Source organism: Martes martes (genome assembly GCF_963455335.1).
Source record: "Martes martes genome assembly, chromosome: 11".
Lineage (NCBI taxonomy): Eukaryota > Metazoa > Chordata > Mammalia > Carnivora > Mustelidae > Martes > Martes martes.
In genome coordinates, this window is record NC_137899.1 from 12,220,632 (window position 1) to 12,240,116 (window position 19,485).

Consider the following 19,485-nt stretch of genomic DNA (forward strand, 5'->3'; position numbering starts at 1 on the left):
AGCTGGGGGGTCACCAACTATCTGCAGTAATCAGCACAGGAACAATTCAGGAAGGAAGGGATTAAGGAAAATGATAAAAATTTTCAAACCTGGCACTGATATCTTCCCCACGGTTGGATGCTTCAACTCCATGATGAGGCCATTGTGTAACACCTTGAAATGTAAAAACAGACAGGAGAATAAATTACAAAATAAAACTATTTAATCTCAAGGAGTTCGAAAAGCCACCTATTTGGTCCATTGAAGAAAAGATATTGCAAAACACAGAGATGTTTGGAATTTTAATTTGGAAGTAAATATTTTAAATAAAAATATTTCGTCCTCTATTAAACCAAGTGAAGCCAAAAAGAATTAGAAGATTCCAGGACTAGCAAACTGCATTTTTTAATAAAGTCTTCCCACTCTTCAAAATGTTATTTGCTCCTAAATATAGGATATGATTTTCCCCCCCTTTCGTCTATGTTTGATCTTCTAAATACTAAAGTTCGGCCTCTTCCTGCATTACCTCACTGCAGGACATGGCCAAAGTCAACTGCAGAAGGACAGAATGGGAGAAGAACCAGGACCTGGAACAGAGAAGCCCATGGGGATGGTATATGTGTTCCCGGCAATGTATTCAGTGGAAGGTGTGGGGAGACAGTCCAGTTTGAAAGGTGAACCAGAACTAGAAGGCCCAGTGGCTGCTGGGAGTGGACAGATTCAGGGCTGCTGTTACCAGAGCCAGGAGCCCAGAGTGGACTCAGGTCAGAGGCTTGAGCAGGAGATGGAAACCAGACATGTTTTCAGTGGTAACAAAACCATAATGATCAGACTAGATCTCAGAGTGATGAGTCAGTAGGAGCTGGCGAGGAACAACAGCAACAACAGAGACCCCATCCTAGAGGGCTGGTTGGACTCCCATGCACGGCAACCAGGATCAAGAACACGAGGCAGACTTGACCTCAGGGTTAAGACACAAGGCCAGTTACTAGGCCAGGGACATTCTACCAGGACCTGAGCAACAGAAATGTGACTTGATGTTGAATTGCTTGATCACTGGAACGGAGCTTCCTAAATCCTTGGCTTTCATTTTTCCTATGGGGTAGGTAGGAATCCAGAACGTGCCAGGGATCAAGAGTCCTCCAACTGCGGGTGGAGGACGGGACGAGGACATGGAACTTGATTCTAGAACCTGAAATCTGAATTATGGGAGGCAAAACGTTTGGTCAAACACAAACGAAAATGCTACAAAAGTTGGTTTCCTTTGTTTATTATTTTTTTTAACAACCGGAATCTACCTGGGTATACTGACTCAAAGAACCCCCAAATTCAATTTACTATTCCTATTACTGAATGTTCACCGAGACATAAAAGGGCAGCTTACGGATGAATTGATTCCACCTGTACTGCCTGCCAAATGGAGAGCTTCTCTCTTCCCGTTCTGTGTAGGGATCTAAGGGGCAGAGTGACACAGTAAACTTAGGGACCAGGCTTTCATGCTAATATCCCAAAGAGCCGCATGTTGTAATGGTTCTACAGGATTTTGAGCTTCAGGTAAAAACAAGATGTGCATATCCATACCCTCATCATAGTCTTTTCACACAGAGTTAAAAGAGCATGGAATTAAAAAAAAAAAAAAACTAATAAAAATGATTTATCACTTGGACAACCCAGGGGAAAGAGGTTAAAATTCTTGGGCTCTCTCTACATCCAGGGAGCTTTTTGGTCACCTTACGGAATAAGCCAATAAGACCTCGCAGGTGACGTTTTAAGGTTAGAAGCGTGACCCTGCTGTGTCTCAATATTCTGGGGCATCACTGTTTTCTTTGGGGAAGGTCACCACCTTTGGGGCGATGCTCTTTAAACAACCCCGTCAAACACCCTCGGCGAGGGTGATGCCACACCATATGGAGATCCTTTCTAGGGATGCCTTGCCTCTCTTTTGGAATCACCAGCTTTGCACCCAGGAGCTGGCCAGAGAAAATTCTTGCCAGTGTTAGAACTGAGCTATAATTTAACTCTGGTGTGGCTCGTTCTCAGCACCCGCCCAGCACAGCCTCCTCCTATGTGGGTGTGGGGGCTAAATGCCAAGGCGAGGTGCTAAATCTCAGTTCTACTGAGGACAGGAACAAAAATACCAAGCTAAATTTCACTCGAAACAATTATCTGCACACTGAATCATTCTTCTCTTCTCCTATCTGTTGCCCTCCTGACTACCTCTTCGTAATAACACTGCAGTGCTACTCACAAAAGACAAAAGTGAGTGTTCTTTAGCTAAATATAACTTAACTGATACTGTTGAAATTAATTAACGCTGAATTCTAATCCTGGTGGAAACGTTAAGTGTCAAACGTGAAAGGGTAGTTGGTAAAGGTCAAGGGACATACGTCAAAGTTTTGTGCAAGCAAAACCTCGCGGTTGATTGAAGTTTCTTGGGGAAGCAGCTTAAAGAAGGTACTTCTTTCTGCCCTCCCCTCATTACTGTCTGTATGTGATCTTCCCGACAGGAAACTTTGTAATCCAGCCTCATCACTTCCCTTGCATTGAAAATCACTCAGTTTCAGGCAGAAATATAAATCGTTCCCATGCTTGGCACAGGAAGTTAACTGCAGCTTTTTATTTGCTATAGCGTTTGTACAGTTAAGAAATAAATGGACTAGCCTGCGCCCCCATCTTCAGAAAGCATGGACCGATTCCCCTGCTGGGTCACCAGCCACTTTTATGGAAAATCACGAGCCAATACAATTCCATAGGCTTCCTTCGTGAATCAGGTCAGATGATCTCGGGGAACAATTGAAGCCGGAGCCCTGCTGTCCCTGGAAACCCTGCCTAATGACTCGGAATCTTGGAAAACTCTCCAGCCTTGTTTGTGGGGCGAGCCCTGCTCTGTTTAGTAACATATTCGAGAATCTCAGAACCCAGGCAGTCTGTCTGAATTTTAGCATAAATTTCTCCTCCTGCACTGCAAGCCTATTGTCTCCCCCTAACTTCATCGGAGACACAGGACCTTGGCCCACACCAGCATTCGTATAACATTTCCTTGGGAATGGTTACGAAATGTTCCCCGTTCCTTTTCTCACCAGGGCTCAACACCCTAAACTCTATTACCTTAACCTAGAAATTCAGATTGAAAGTGTTTCATTTTCTGACCACTCCCAATGGAATGGGGACCTCGGCTCTAGGGGCCTCCGATACCATTTTCTCTTAAGGCAATATCATGGCTGGAACCCCTCAGTCTGGCCATTTGGAGCGTTTGGGGTACACATTTAGTTATTTTTAAATGAGGCAAAGAACCTTCCCTAGAACTTGCACTGAATGTTGTCCTTCTTTTCCTTATTTTATCCTCCCTAGATCTCTTATGGTGGGGTAGCTCTTCTAAATTTCATTTTTTCTCCTTATAATTGCAAAAGCCTATTCCTGACAAGAATAGAATTGTAGCGAGTGCACCAACCTCTTTAGCAAAGTATCAGGCCGATTTAAAATAAGGGTTTTCTTTCTTCTTCAAGAGTTTCACAGATTGACAGCCTAATGACAGAGTCAAATGGTAATGTATTAATGATGGGGGGTGGGGGGAAGGGCAAAATGTATACCTTAAAGTGATGTGGGAAATAAAAGTTTAAGTGAAAGTAGGAAAGTCTTTTGAATAGTCCTATAGCAGGAGTGGCAGACCCGGTCTGTAATACAGCACTAACAAGAAAAGAAATGTAAAAAATAAAAAAGCGATACCCACTCTATAGGTGGTGAAAATCTCTCAGGAAAGCAAGAGCTCTGGGTCAAGAGTAGAAGTAGCAAAACATACACAAAGGAAAAGAGACAGACTGCCGGCATTAAGTGACATACACGAATGGTATATGTAAAGATCATATTGAAAATCAATATAATCCCACCAATGACATTAACCGTGTTGTGCAATAGCGAACTGACCTACCCCCGACTTTGAACAGAGACGTGACCTATTCATTCCACTGAACAAACATCACAGAGCACCTATATATTAGACAATAGGATGGTACTGGCAGTAAAAAGATGAATGAACTTGCATTCAAAGTGCCTGTAATTAGAAGGGAGGGTTGGGAATAAGAGACCTGAGCCAATTTTTACAGCAGTTTAAGCTCCAAGTGAAGGAGCAAAATCCAATAAGTAGCAAGTAACTGACTTTGCCTACCTTGGAAAGAAGCTTCAGGAACTAGTAAAAGGCACTGCACAAAGATAGCATCAAAATAAAATGCTAGGTTAGTAATCGCAAGGATAAATATAATACCAGCAGTTATCACCCACAAAACTCCTTAAGGGTCAGGCATTGTGTTACAAGGGAAAGAGCTGTCTCCGTCCAATCGTCTCATTAAGTAGACCAGGTAGGAATTACTCTCATCTGCATTTCAACCGATAGGTGATGGAAGCTTAAAGAGGTCGAGAACTTGCTCAAGGTTCACAGTTAATAAATGGTTGACTCTGGATTATAATTAAGGTGTGTCTGACCCTAACCTCTTAGCCAGTTGGAGACTCAGTAAAAGAAAAAAAAAGTCAAGCATAATTTGATTTACCATTAAAATAACTAGCTGATGTGGTCAATTCTGTAAAACAAATTAGTCAATTTGCTGGGGAAAGAAAATCAGCCAAACGGATTGTTTGGCATCGTGTAGCCCAATTAGTTAATAAACTGAGCTGCTCCCTTCCTGGGAGCCAAGGCTACTACAGATACAGAGGCTCTGAAAAGAGGAAGGATTTTGGCCCCAGCCTGGCTCAGATTTTGAAGGGGACAGACCCAGCAGGTGACCTTGGGCACCTGAAGCTCAAAACCCTCCTCGATAAGAAGGTAGCAATAATATCTCTTTCTCAGGAGTTCGTAAGGATTAAGTAAGATATGAGTATAAAACGGCAAGCATAGCACCTTGGACAGAGTAAACTCACAATTAATGGCAACTAATTATCATTATCATTAGACTGGCTTCAAACTCTGTTTCCACCAAGGACAAGCTGTAGGGCTTTAAGGTACATTCATTCATGTGACAAAAATAAACACATTAACAGTAATGATTAATAATCAATAATAAGCATTAAATGCATATTAATGTTACAAGCATTATTAAGTGCTGAGAAAAAAAAAAAAAAAAACTAAGTTGCAGAAGAAGCAAGGTCCTTGCCCTCCCGAAGCTTACAATCTTATAAGGCAGATTTTTTAATTAAATGGTATCCACCAAACTCTTACTTTTACTTAAAAATATCTGTCTAGTTCCCTGCTATATCACCAGTGCCTTGAACATTACCTGGGACTATCTGATGGATGCTAAATAATATTTTATTGGGTTTAACAAACTACACTTATTTATTCATTTATTTAATTAACTAACTAACTGATTAAGTTGAATTAACTAAGTAGCAAGTGGTTCCTTTTGGTTTCTTCATTTAGTGGAGGGTGTGTCTCTTTTAAAATTTTAATAAATCCCTAGATTTCTCTAGACATGAAAATGTTTTACTGGCTCCCCAGAATATACTCATTCGTAGGAACTCAGTTATCAAGTTCCGATGTCGCCCTACTGCAATTCCCTCAGCTTCCTAAAGTTTTCCAAGTATCTGGAATCTGCCCTAGGTATAGTGAGCCTATCCGAAAACACTGCAGAGGCCAAGAGGAGAAGCTTGGCGAGGACCATGGTCATTAAGAGTAAAGAAAAGCCAGAAAGGGGGATGCGGGAATTCAACAGAAGCAGTGGGCACACGCGTTATATGTGTGAAGTGAATCTACTGCACTTGAAGAAAATAATGATAGTATTCTTCCTCATTGGGAAAACTCAGAAAACCATTCCCAAAACAGGCACGGGTATCTTAGAGAGCAACAAAGCATTCCAACGATCTCATTCATTCCGTTGTCCTTTATCACCCAGTCATTCCTGTAGCTTGAGAGGAGAACAGCTGTGGTAAAGTTTCAATAACTGAAGGCACAACATACAACTAATATGCTAAAAGTTATTCAACTCTCCTGAAAAAAAAAATGCAAACATAACACACAATTCACGAAAAAAATGAACAAGTAAATCCCTAACGTAGATCATGGAGAGCAGATTTAAAAAGTGCTGACACTTTTTTTTTTTGAAAGATTTTATTTATTTATTCGACAGACAAAGATCACAAGTAGGCAGAGAGGCAGGCAGAGAGAGAGAGGAGGAAGCAGGCTCCCTGCAGAGCAGAGACCTGATGCGGGGCTCCATCCCAGGACCCTGGGATCATGACCTGAGCTGAAAGCAGAGGCTTTAACCCACTGAGCCACCCAGGTGCCCCAGTGCTGAAACTTTCTTTTGTCTTACTCCTTTTGAAACAATTGCTATCACTAAACTAACTCTGGTGTTAACACACATGACACAGCCTTTCCCCCTCCTTTTTCTAATGAAAAACACAAATATTAGTCTTTCAAAGAGCTATTCTAACATGTATGTATAGTTTAATGAGAACATGTAAAAACTTAAGAACATTACCCAAGTGTTTCCAGCCCCGAGTTTGTCCCAATCCCTCCCTCTTCTATTCCCAAATAATCATCTCCTGATTTTTAAAAATTATCCTTCCTTTTTTTCATTCTCATATCCTATATGTTTATGTCTCTAAGAATTTAGTGCCTGTTTTCACCCATTTATAAGATTTATATCAATGAAATCATGTGTATGTATTCTTCTCTGAGTTGCTTTTTCTCTTTAACCCGGTTTCTGAGACTCGTCCATTTTGAAGTATCGTGGCCATGGGCAATTACAGCCACTAATGTAAATTATGCCATTATATAGATATATCATAATTTATTAATATATTCTGCTCTTACATTGCCTTCAGTTATTTTGCTACAACAAACACTGCTGTCATACTAAATATCTCTTCATGCAACAATGACTCTAGGGCACAAACCTAGACACCAGGTACATGTATCTTTAATATTAGGTAACAGCATTCCTACCAGTAGTGAATATTATTTTCAGTTGTTTTACAACGGTAGCAAAACTTGATATTATCAGGGTTTGCCAATCTCATCACTTTGCGATGCTATCTTACTGAAGCTTTAACTTGCATTTCCTTGATTACTAATGAGACTGAATATATTTTCCCTGCTTTTTATTTCCCCTTCAATGAAATGTTTCTTCAAGTCATTTGCATTTTTTCTATTTGCTTAATTATCTTTTCTCACTGGTTCATGAGTTCTTTATGTATTCCGGTTATGAATCCTTCATTGGAACATAAATTGACAATATTATGGCTTTATTTCTCACTCATTTTGTGGTGTTCTGACAAACAGAAGTTTTTACTTTCAGCTTTCTGAAATTGATTGAATTTTTCCTTTATGTTCTGTATCTTTTATGACATATTTTAAAAATTCTTCCCAACTCTAGATGACAGGATAGTCTCCTAAATTTTCCTATTAAAATTTTAAAGCATTGGCCTATTTATAATCAAAGCTCATAGCAAGTCAAGGATTGAGAGGAATTACCTTAGCTTGATTGAGATTGCCTACAAAACCCCTGAAGACAACATGATATTTAATGCTAATAAACTGAAAACCTTTGCTCTAATGCTGAGAACAAGACAAAGATGTGTGCTGTCACCACTCTGATTCAACATATTCCTAGAAGTTCTAGCCATGAAAATAAATCCAGAAAAAAGGCATAATCTGTTTAAGGCATACAGATTGTAAGGGAAAAATAATAGAATAAGTAAATGTACAAGGGACAAATATAAAAGGAAATATAATAAAAGGAAGAAATCACACAGATGCCATGCTGGTCCACATAGAAATCCCCAAAAATATACGAAATACTTCTGGAAGTAATAAATGAGGTCACAGGACACAAGATCAACAGGCAAAAATCGATCACATTCCCGCATGCCGACAACGAACTTGAGGAAACAAAAATGAAAAACACGATGCCATTAACAATTGCTAAAAATAAATGAAATGCTTAGATACCAACTCAACATACAGGTGTAGCCTCTGGATGCCAGAAATTACAAAATGCTGATAAGAGAGATCAAAGGTTGGGAGGGAGACAAACCATAAAAGACTCAATCTCAAGAAACAGACTGAGGGTTGGGGGGTGGGGACAGGAGAGGGTGGTGGGGAAATGGACATTGGGGAGGGTATGGGCTATGATGAGTGCTGTGAAAAATGTAAACCTGGCGATTCACAGACCTGTACCCCTGGGGATAAAAATACATTATATGTTTATTAAAAAAAAGAGAGAGAGAGAGAGAGAGAGAGAGATCAAAGGTCACCTAAACGAATGGAGAAGTGTACTGTGTTCTCGGATTTGAAGACTCAACATAGTGAAGATGTCAAATCTCCTCAAATTTATCTATGGGTTTAATGTAATTCTTACCAAAATCCCAGCAGAGTTTTTCTTTAGATGTAAAAAGGCTTATACTAGGGGCGCCTGAGTGGCTCAGTGGGTTGAGCCTCTGCCTTCGGCTCAGGTCATGATCTCAGGGTCCTGGGATCGAGACCCACATCCGGCTCTCCTCTCCATGGAGAGCCTGCTTTCTCCTGTCTCTCTGCCTGCCTCTCTGCCTGCTTGTGATCTCTGTCTGTCAAATAAATAGATAAAATCTAAAAAAAAAAAAAAGGCTTATACTAAAATTTATATGGAAAGACACAGACCTGAGAATAAGCAATCTTGAAAATAAGAGTAAAATGAAAGAGACCCAGTGTCCCAGATATTAAGGTATACTGGATAGATGCTATATACCCTATAAGTACTTACAGAGTATGATAATGGAATAGAATAGAGAACTCAGAAATATATCCACACAGAGTACGCCCAGATAATTCTGGGAAAGGCGCAAATGCAATGAAGGAAGGACAGCTTCTTAAACAAATGGTACTGGAACAATCAGGAGAAAAAAGAAAAATCTCAACCTAAATCTTATTCCTTATATAAAAAATAACTTAAATGGAGCATGAACTTCAATGTATAATTTAAAGTTCTAAAATCTTAGGGAAAAATCTTTAATATTGCTTAGCAAAGATCATGTGCAAGGGATGGGAAAAAAAGCTACAAAATGAGAGATATATTTGCAAGCAGTATATCTGACAATGGACTAGTATCTTGTGTGTGTGTGTTTATCACTGTCATCACTTAACAGTAAAAAAAAAAATCCAGTTTGAAAATAGGCAAAGGCTAGTACTTGGATGGGAGACCACCTGGGAATACCGGGTGCTATAGGCTAAGGGGCGCCTGGGTGGCTCAGTGGGTTAAAGACACTGCTTTCGGCTCAGGGCATGATCCCAGGGTCCTGGGATCGAGCCCCGCATTGAGCTCTCTGCTCAGTAGGAGGCCTGCTTCTCTTCCTCTCTCTCTCTGCCTGCCTCTCTGCCTACTTGTGATCTCTGTCTGTCAAATAAATAAATAAATCTTTAAAAAAAAAAAAAGAAAATAGGCAAGGGAATAAACAGATATGTCGCCCAAGGAGATACATAGATGGCAAATAAGCACATGGGAAGATACTTAATATCATTACCCATGAAGGAGATATAAACTAAAGGCATAATGACACAACACCAATGTCTAAAGTTTTAAAAAGGGACACCAAACATTAGCGAACAGAAACGGGATCACTCACACAATTCTGTGGAGAATGTCAGACAAAAATCTGCATATAACATGGAGGACTTAGGGAGATGGAGAGAAGGGAGTTGAGGGAATTTGGAGGCGGGGGATGAACCATGAGAGACTATGGACTCTGAAAAACAATCTGAGGGTTTTGAAGGGGCGGGAGGTTGGGGGAGCCAGGTGGTGGGTATTATGGAGGGCACGTATTGCATGGAGCACTGGGTGTGGTGCATAAACAATAAATTCTGTTATGCTGAAAAGAAATAAAAAATAAAAATAAAATTTAAAAATCTGCATATGAACATTCATAGCACCTTTATTTGTAATCGCCCAACACTGTGAACAGCAGAGAGGTCTTTCAATCCGTGGATCATGAAGCTAACTGCGGTACAGCATAGAATGGAATACTCCATACTGGAAATAAGAAGAAACAAGCCATTGATTCACACCACAGCCTGGATGAATGTTGATGGAATTGTGCTGAGTGTAAAGAGCCAATCCCCAAAGATTACATAGTGTACGCTTGATTCCATTTACACAGCATTCTCAAAGTGATGAAATTCCAGAAACAGGCAACGGATTCCGGCAGAGGGTTTAGGAAAGATGGCGGCTGAATGGTTTTCAGAGCAGTAGGAGGGATTTCGTGATGGAGCTGACAGTATCTTGACTGTATCAATGCTATTACCCTGGTTGTTCTGATGCAAGATAGTTTGGCAAGTTGTTACCATTGTCGACTTGGGTATAGGCCACCTGGGATCCCTGTACTAGTTCTTACAACTACATGAAAATCTATAATCATCTTAAAAATAAAATTTAATAATTTTTTTTAAAATTTTGGTCTTCCATATCTTGCTTTTGGAAAAAACTGGAATTGAATTTTGCGTATGATGTGGGAAGGGATTCAATTTCACTTTTCCCCCAGAGCCATTTGGAGCAGTCTCCTTCCTTTCCTCCTGAATCTGTAATACCAGCTCTGGGGTAGATCACTTCTGTACATGTTGGGCCTGCTCCTGGGCTCTCTGTTCTGTCCCATGGGTACATTTGTCTACCCCGTGGCCAAAACCACACTGACCAAATCCCTCTCCATCATAAGGATCAGTGTTTCATTTGGCAAGATCCCCACCACACCCCTGCCTTGTTTTTTGTCTTCAGGGGTTCTTGGACCTTAACTCTTCTCTATAAATTTTAAAGTCAGCTTTTCAGGTTCAAGGAAAACCCTACTGGGCAGAAATAACATCACTACAATATTATCTTACTACCCATTAAATGTTTACTTTAATAATTTCAATTTATTTTAGTCATTTTTAATATGTTTTATAAAGTGTTAGCATTTTTCATAATGGCTTTGCACATTTTTCATTAGATTTGTCCCTTATAGGAGCAGTCCATGTTAGCTGCCAAGGTGAAATGGATCTTTTTTTTTTTTTTAAGTTGCTGCTTATTGCTATTATATAGAAATAAAATTTACTATAAAATTATATCTGGCAAACAGTCTTATTAATAACTCATTTGTAGATTCTTTTGGTTTTCTATAAAATTAATGATATCATCTCTGAATAAGTATAGTTTTGTTTTTCTGTTCCAAATCATACCTTTTATTCTGTTTTCTTATATTATATCATTGGCTAGGACTACCAGTATACTGATCGTGTTAGCAAAAAACATTTTTATCTTGTTCTCAATTTTAAAGGAAATATACTTAATGTTTCATCATTATTTTTGCACCGAAGCATTGTAGGCACACTGTATTAGGCTACAGAATCTATTCCTAGTTTGTTGAGAACTTTTATCATAGATGTTGCCTTTTACCAATTCTTTTTATCCATTTATTAAAAGAATCACATTATTTTCCTCCATTAATCTGTTGACATGACGAATGAATTAATTTTCTAATACTGAATCAATCTTACATTTCAAGAAAAAAATGTTTTGAATTTTGTCTGCTAATGCTCTAACATTTTTTTATTGCAACATTATTTTATTTTATTTTTTTTAATTAAATTTTTTATTTATTTTCAGCGTAACAGTATTCATTGTTTTTTCACCACACCCAGTGCTCCATGCAATCTGTGCCCTCCCTAATACCCACCACCTGGTTCCCCCACCCTCCCACCCCGCCCCTTCAAAACCCTCAGGTTGTTTTTCAGAGTCCATAGTCTCTCATGGTTCACCTCCCCTTCCAATTTCCCTCAACTCCCTTCTCCTCTCCATCTACCCTTGTCCTCTATATTATTTGTTATGCTCCACCAATAAGTGAAACCATATGATACTTGACTTTTTCTGTTTGACTTATTTCACTCAGCATAATCTCTTCCAGTCCTGTCCATGTTGCTACAAAAGTTGGGTATTCGTCCTTTCTGATGGAGACATAATACTCCATAGTGTATATGGACCACATCTTCCTTATCCATTCATCCGTTGAAGGGCATCTTGGCTCTTTCCACAGTTTGGCGACCGTGGCCATTGCTGCTATAAACATTGGGGTACAGATGGTCCTTCTTTTCACTACATCTGTATCTTTGGGGTAAATACCCAGCAGTGCAATTGCAGGGTCATAGGGAAGCTCTATTTTTAATTTCCTGAGGAATCTCCACACTGTTCTCCAAAGTGGCTGCACCAGTTTGCATTCCCACCAACAGTGTAAGAGGGTTCCCCTTTGTCCACATCCTCTCCAACACACGTTGTTTCCTGTCTTGCTAATTTTGGCCATTCTAACTGGTGTAAGGTGGTATCTCAATGTGGTTTTGATTTGAATCTCCCTGATGGCTAGTGATGATGAACATTTTTTCATGTGTCTGGTAGCCATTTGTATGTCTTCATTGGAGAAGTGTCTGTTCATATCTTCTGCCCATTTTTTAATATGATTATCTGTTTTGTGTGTGTTGAGTTTGAGGAGTTCTTTATAGATCTTGGATATCAACCTTTTATCTGTACTGTCATTTGCAAATATCTTCTCCCATTCCGTGGGTTGCCTCTTTGTTTTGATGACTGTTTCTTTTGCTATGCAGAAGCTTTTGATCTTGATGAAGTCCCAAAAGTTCATCTTTGCCTTTGTTTCCTTTGCCTTTGGAGACATATCTTGAAAGAAGTCTAACATTTTTTTGAATCCAGCTCGTGAATGAGAATGGGATGCAATTTTCCTTTCTTGTATTGCTCTTGAGTCTTAGAAACAAGAGTAATCCTTACTTCACAATGTGAGCTAGAGTAAACCCTTTTTTTCCTATTTTCTGAAAGCATTTGTGTAAGATTGGAATATCTGGTCCTGGTAGAAACTCACCTGCATACTCTGTCTTTGGGACTGGTGTTTTGTTAGTGAGAAGATTTTTCATTACCAGTTTATTCTTTGATTCAATATAGGGAATTTTAGATATTCTTTTTTTTTTCTTGAGTAAGTTTCAATAATGCATATTTTCTGGGAGTTTAACTACACGAACTTTTCAAATCTGTTGTCCTAGAATTTTTGATTATTAATTATATATTTTTAGAATTATTGCATCTTTTCAGTAAATTGAACTTTTTATTATTATAGGGTAGATTTCTATAGTAATGCATTTTGTTTTAAAGTCTGAACTAACATTAATAAAGCTACATGAGCTTCATTTTGGGTTTGGTTTGTCTTTATGTATCATTTTGTGCCTTTACAATAAATCTTTCTAAGTTTTATGTTTTAGGCAAGTCTCTTGAAAATAGACAATCACGGGACTTAGCCAGTCTTTGCACTGGAAGATTTAGTGCATTTACATGGGGATCAGGATTATTAATAAATTTGAATTTATTTCTAGCACCTTAATATTTAGGGCTTTCTTTTTGTCACACTTATGAAAAAGAATCTCATCTTGCCTTGTTTCGGATTAGTTGAGATTGTTTTCCCACACTCCATTTTTCCCATATTTACTGGTTTGGAAGATACACACCTATGCTTTTCTTTTCCTCTACAAATTTTAACATACCGATTTAAATTAATAAAATACAAATCTAGATAATAGCTACCCAGTTATCCCCATGCTAATTTATAATCCAGATATTCCCAAACTTTCTCTGCTCCCCATGTCTGTAATATCTCAGTAATTTCTTCACAGTGCCCCAAGGCAAAAAGAAGAATCTTTGGTTTTATTAACTAATTTCATTTTGTTTACTAAATAATTAGGTCAAAACAACTTATCATGTATTTATATCCTAACAACTTGGGAGCTATCTGAAAAAAGTAATAGATTGAAGGAAGAAATAATAATTAAATTGAAGGAAGAAATAATAATTCTGTTTCATTCTCCAAAAACCACAATTATTTTCTTGTACCACATGTGCACTTGTTAGGCACCACACAATTTCTCAAACCTTGGAATAAAATTATACATTTCCGCCCTTATTTCTTGTTAAGTATGTATTTTCTTCTGGTATTCGGGTTTTTTTTTTTTTTTCCATAGAAATATCCATTGGAAAACTCAGTTTCTTACAGATAAGATGGAATCGAAAGGAGCATAATGAATTCAATATGGAAACCGTGAACAGCCTTGAGCTAGCATTCCATGCTGCATCCAACAAATGTTGCTCTGTCTCCCTAGAAATTTCTAGTAACTTCTGGTTCCCTTGTGTCTTCACTAGGATGCTGTGGGTGCTTCAATAAATAGCTTGGGATTCAACGTTCTTATTGTTCTATATTTGAGTTCTCTTTTTATTTTTTATTTTTTTTTGGTAATTCAAAACAATATCAATACCATTTTTCATAGTCAAGGATTTTTAGCTTACCATATTTTGGGCTCACTTTTTTTTTTTTTTTTATGTTAGACTTTCCTTAACCAGTTGTATTCCCTCTACTATGAGATGTTCTTTAGAATTTCCTTAGTCCTCTGTTCATAATAAATCCTCTTTGTTTTTATCTTCTTAGAAGTTACTTTATTTGCCCCCATTCTGAAAGATGCCTCTACCGGTTATACACTCCTAAGCTGATGGTTATTTTCTGTTGGCGCACTGATGATATTCTTCCACAGTCTAGTGATCTTCATTGTTGCTTTTAAGAAGTGAGCTACAGGCCTAACGGTCATGCCTGTGTAGGTAATCTGGCTGATTAAACACCCTCCCTCTGCTTTTGGTTTTCCAGCATCAGTCTCAGCCTCACTTGCTTTTTATGAAAGCTCTGCAATTTTTATGTAATCTATTTTGTCTTTAGTACTTCATGACCCCGAGGAATTAGGTCTTTACAAGCTCTGGAAAAATTCCCAATCACATTCAAACATTGTCTCTACCAATTCTCTCTAGTGTCTCCTGGAACTCCAATTAGATGTATATTAGACATACATTAGCTATGCTTTGAACTTGATCACTCTATAGGATTGCGCATGCCATACATTTGCTCCCTCTGTCTCTCTGGGTGAATCTAATTAATTTAGTCACATCTATGTATCAGATCACAAATCCTCTCTTATGCTCCCTCTCATCTGCTGTTTAATTTGTCCGTCATGCATTTGTGCTTTATCCAAAGATGATTGCATTTGCTTCTTCCAAGCCAGTGTTCAGGGGCAACACCAACATTAAATTAAATTTTATGCTTGTATATTCTGGGTCCCCCAATGGGATTAATTCTTGCCTTATATGCAGAACAGTAGGTTTGTGGCTAAGACATTCATGAAAGATTTTCTCTTTCTATCTTTCCTCCAAGAGCCAAAGTCAAGACAGGCTAGACTCCCAACTCTTCCCCTCTTCATTCAGGGAAGGGTTTGGCATTTGTTTGTTTTGTTTTATTTTTCACCTAGTTCACCCATGGAAAAGGCTGACTTCGGGATGTCCAAGTTTTATTCAGAAGTCCAATGTCTCTTCTAGCAAGTGCTTCAGGATTTTTGTTTTAGCCCCATTTGTTAAGGTCTCTCAAGTCCAAGTTCTAAGCCAGTAGGTCTTAGCCAGTGTTGGTCCAGTGCTTGCTTCTCTGCTTGTGTGTTTTCTAGCAACTTTTGTGCCAGCAGGATTTCTCAGGTCACACAATCCTCCACATTGACAGAAACAGAGGTCGTCTGCTGTCACCCATCCTCTGGGTGTCACTATGTGATATTCCTCTGGACGTCTTGTCTAAGCTACATTTTTCAGGCTTCATTTGGTGATCCAATTTTCCCAAGATTAATTAGCCCCAAGAAGAAGAAAAATAACAACTAGTAAATGGAAGAGGAAATACAGCAGAATCCGGTGACATACAAAGGTGATTTATGAACTTGACAGTCAGGATATTAGAAGTCTGGACTTAGATCTTTAACTCAGTCCTCCTTGGCAATGGGGTCTTTAATGAAATTATCCCAGAACCTGCCACTACAAACTTGGGTGGAGTTTGAAAAAGCATTTGTTGCCCTCCAGCCCTGTGAAAGAAGCCATTCCCAGAGGTCATCAGTAGGGTGGTTGTGTGTGCTGTCTTCATGTAGCAAGAACCAAATCCTTTGTTCTTAGGAACCTCCCAATTTTCCAGTGGGAAAATTGAGTTTTGACCAGTTCTAGGAACAGATCAGGAGGTTTAATGTTTTGTTTCGTTTTGTTTTGTTTTTTGTTTTTTGTTTTTTGTTTTTTGTTTTTTTGAGAGAGAGAGAGAGCACACATGAGCATGAGCAGGGTTTGGGGGTGGTTGCGCAAAGCGAGAGGGAGAAGCAGACTCCACACCGAGCAGGAAGCCAGGGAGCGGGAAGCGGAAGTGGGGCTTGATTTCAGGACTCCGAGATCAGGACCTGAGGGGAAGGCAGAAGCTTAAGCAACTGAGCCACCCAGATGCTTCAGGTCAGGGGGTTTGAAATGTGTCATCTCTCTTAATCAATACAGTCCTCTTCTTCCTGAACACTCTGAAGGTATTAGGCAAAGATTTGGGGGCACAGCCTAAGGTGCATAATCTGATCTAATTTGTTTAATGAATAGTTCTTGACTGTTTCCAGCAGCCATGGAAATCATCCTATTTCTTTTTTTCTTTTCTTTTCTTTCTTTCTTTCTTTCTTTTTTTTGTTTGTTAAAGATTTTATTTATTTGACAGGGAGAGAGACACAGTGAGAGAGGGAACACAAGTAGGGGGAGTGGGAGAGGAAGAAGCAGGCTTCCCGCTGAGCAGGGAGCCCGATGCGGGGCTCCATTCCAGGACCCTAGGATCACAAACTGAGCCAAAGGCAGATGCCTAACGACTGGGCCACCTAGGCGCCCCGGAAATCATCCTATTTCTTATTAAGATTCATCTGTTGGTCAAGAAATCATCACTTAAATGTGAATCATGCCAACCGCTCTACTCTTTCAGAGACCAAAGTAACAACTGAGTGTGACAAGGAAAAAAGTCAGTTTGGTAAAAATATAGCACAGCAACAAAAAATTTTACGTGGACTCTCTGAGTGGGCACAGTGTTCTAAGTGATGTGTCAGGGTTCAACAGCCCAGCCAGCGTGAATGTAAAGAATGGAAGGGGTGAGTGTGAGATCTTAGCACCTGCCTACCATCCACAGGGCGATCTGCAATGCCTTGGCTCATGTTATCCATACAGAAGCCCAGAGACGTGGGTGGGATTATTTCCATTTTATAGATGAAGAAGCAGACTTGGAGAGGTAAAATGACTTTAATCCCATTAACAGGCAGAAAAAAAGTGCCTTCCTCATGCTTCTCTGCCAGCAAAGCATATATTTTTTTCCACCACATTATGCCATCTCTTAAGTGTTCGTTACCTTTTCCCACTATAATAAGATTCTCGTGTTCTTGACCTGAGTGCAACACAGATTTAAAGAGAAAGAATCACTGGGGACACCAAGTATTCCAAATGATTGCCACCAGCCATTTGTCATTTCTTCTGTTGGCTCAAGTGCTGCCTGGAAGCTCAGATATAGTGAGACACAAGCAATATTTTATGGAGGGCTTCCTTTCTGTCTCTTTGATGGTAGTGTGTTGTAAACTCTATGGAGATCAACCCTCCTCTGGGAGCTAATTACAATAAGGCATCTCTTTATTCGCTGCAGTAAAGCTTTTCCTTACAAAGGCCACAGGAATATGAAGGACAGCGGGACATAACAAAGCATTGACATCTGATTCCTTAAGAATTTCTTCTTGAATGAAGTCATGCATGCCAAATATGTCTGACTCGTTATCACTCTCGATACAGTATGATATCAGTTTAACCTGGAAAGATTGCCAACATCAGGAAACCACAGAGGAAATGGTGTCGTGGCACACACACGATAATCTGAACAACCACAGAGAGGAACAGCAGTTGATAAATGGGATGATTACTCAGTCCTCTGCCATGAGGAAGCAGTAGCATTTGTATACTTTAGGTTGGCCATTCTAGAGAACTGTAACCACCCAAGAGGCAATCCAATGGTGGTCCTGTGGCCATGGACAGATCGTGGACACCACCCACCATCTCTCCTCTTGCACCTGATTCATCAGTCACAGGATTTGCTCTGATTCAGAACAGAACAGAATCATAATGACAATTAGCATGTTTCTAAGACAAAAGCACTTAAGGTAGTGGTTGGAAAAGAATTAACTCTGTGTTTTCATTTCACATTTTGGTTTGGTTTTCGGAGGAATATGTCGGAGGCAGATGCCAATTTGCTTTGAGGCAAGAGATAAGGAGAAGTGTTTTAGGAAGGAGTCTGTATGACAAGGGGTGGGGGAGATAACATCAATAAGGAGGGGGTCACTGATAACTTTGTGGACAAGTGACCCTTTGGCTATGCCAAAAGATTTTATCAGTCAGAAATGGCTGAGTCATGTATATGTGATTGTGGCTTGAATTCTTTGGATATGGGGGGGTGGGAGGGAGAAGGGGAGGGAAAGTGATACAAAGAAACCAGAAGAGAGAGACGTGCACCCAGTTGAGAGTTGGCCCTGAGCTCCCTTCAGACACATTCATTTTCCCAGCTGACTTTTTGCATCCAGTGGCTCATAGTTACAATCACATGTGATCAACTTGCCTCATAGATACATTTGTCAGTCTGGATAGTCATAGTAGTGTCACATCTCAATGGAGCAGCCGGGAACGTGATTCTTGCCTCTGGTTTGCTTCCTGGAGTATCATGGAAAACATTGGCTTCTGAATTCTAGCTGTGTGATCTGTCTTCCTATTTATAACCATGCTGTATCTTTTGGACCTGATACCACTATTCTGATTGGGACATTTCGCTTCTTTTCACAATGAAGATTCTCCTTTAGACCTGAGCCCTGTGGTCAAACACACGACTTGTTTAGCTTAGTCCTTGAATCAACCATTATACTGTATGTAGTAAAGTTGAATAATGGCCTCCCAGGGATATCAAGCCCTTATGACCAGAATTTACAAACATGACCTTATTTGGGAAAAAAGAGTCATTGCATATGTGATTCAGTTAAGGATTCTAAAGTGCTAAAATCACCCTGGATTATCTGAGTGGCCCAGAGATGCCATCACAAGTGTCCGGATAAAAGATAAGCAAGAAAAGTTAATACCAACACCCCGAAGGGGAGGTGACAGTGTCACCAGAGAGAGGCTGAGGGTGGAGTGAGGTGGCTATAAACCAAGGACCACCTGGAGCCACCAGAAGCTGGGAAAGGCAAGGAAGGTTCTCTCCTCGAGCTGTCAGAGGGAGCAGGGTCCTGCCAACACCTTGACTTTGGATTTCCAGCCTCCAGAATTGACGGAGCATAAGTATCTGTTATTTAAGCCATCCAGTTCATGGTCATGTGACAGCGTCCTGGGAGGCACTGGTCTACCTCTTCCGTTCCATCCAGACAGAGCCTCAGAAGCTAGAATTCTGTTTCATTCATGTACCCCTATTTAAGCAACATCTCCTGCCCCCCAAAACTGCCTGCCACATCTTATAAATCCAAATGAGATTCAGAGGTCCTAAAGGAGACAGCCATGTTTTGAGCAGTGTACAGACTTCGATCAACCAGATGCATCTTACTGAAGTTCTTTTTATGAAGGAATATTCTTTTCCAATCCT

General features: G+C 39.7%; 1 protein-coding gene across 2 annotated transcripts in view; it reads right to left on the reverse strand.

Moving 5' to 3' along the window:
- SUGCT (succinyl-CoA:glutarate-CoA transferase) overlaps positions 1-19,485 on the reverse strand; it is a 765,791-nt gene that overhangs the window by 109,716 nt on the left and 636,590 nt on the right. For both annotated transcript variants that reach the window (XM_080818391.1, XM_080818390.1), the window contains exon 13: positions 90-153. In XM_080818391.1, the coding sequence (XP_080674517.1) occupies positions 90-153 (64 nt within the window). The remainder of the gene's footprint in view (positions 1-89; positions 154-19,485) is intronic.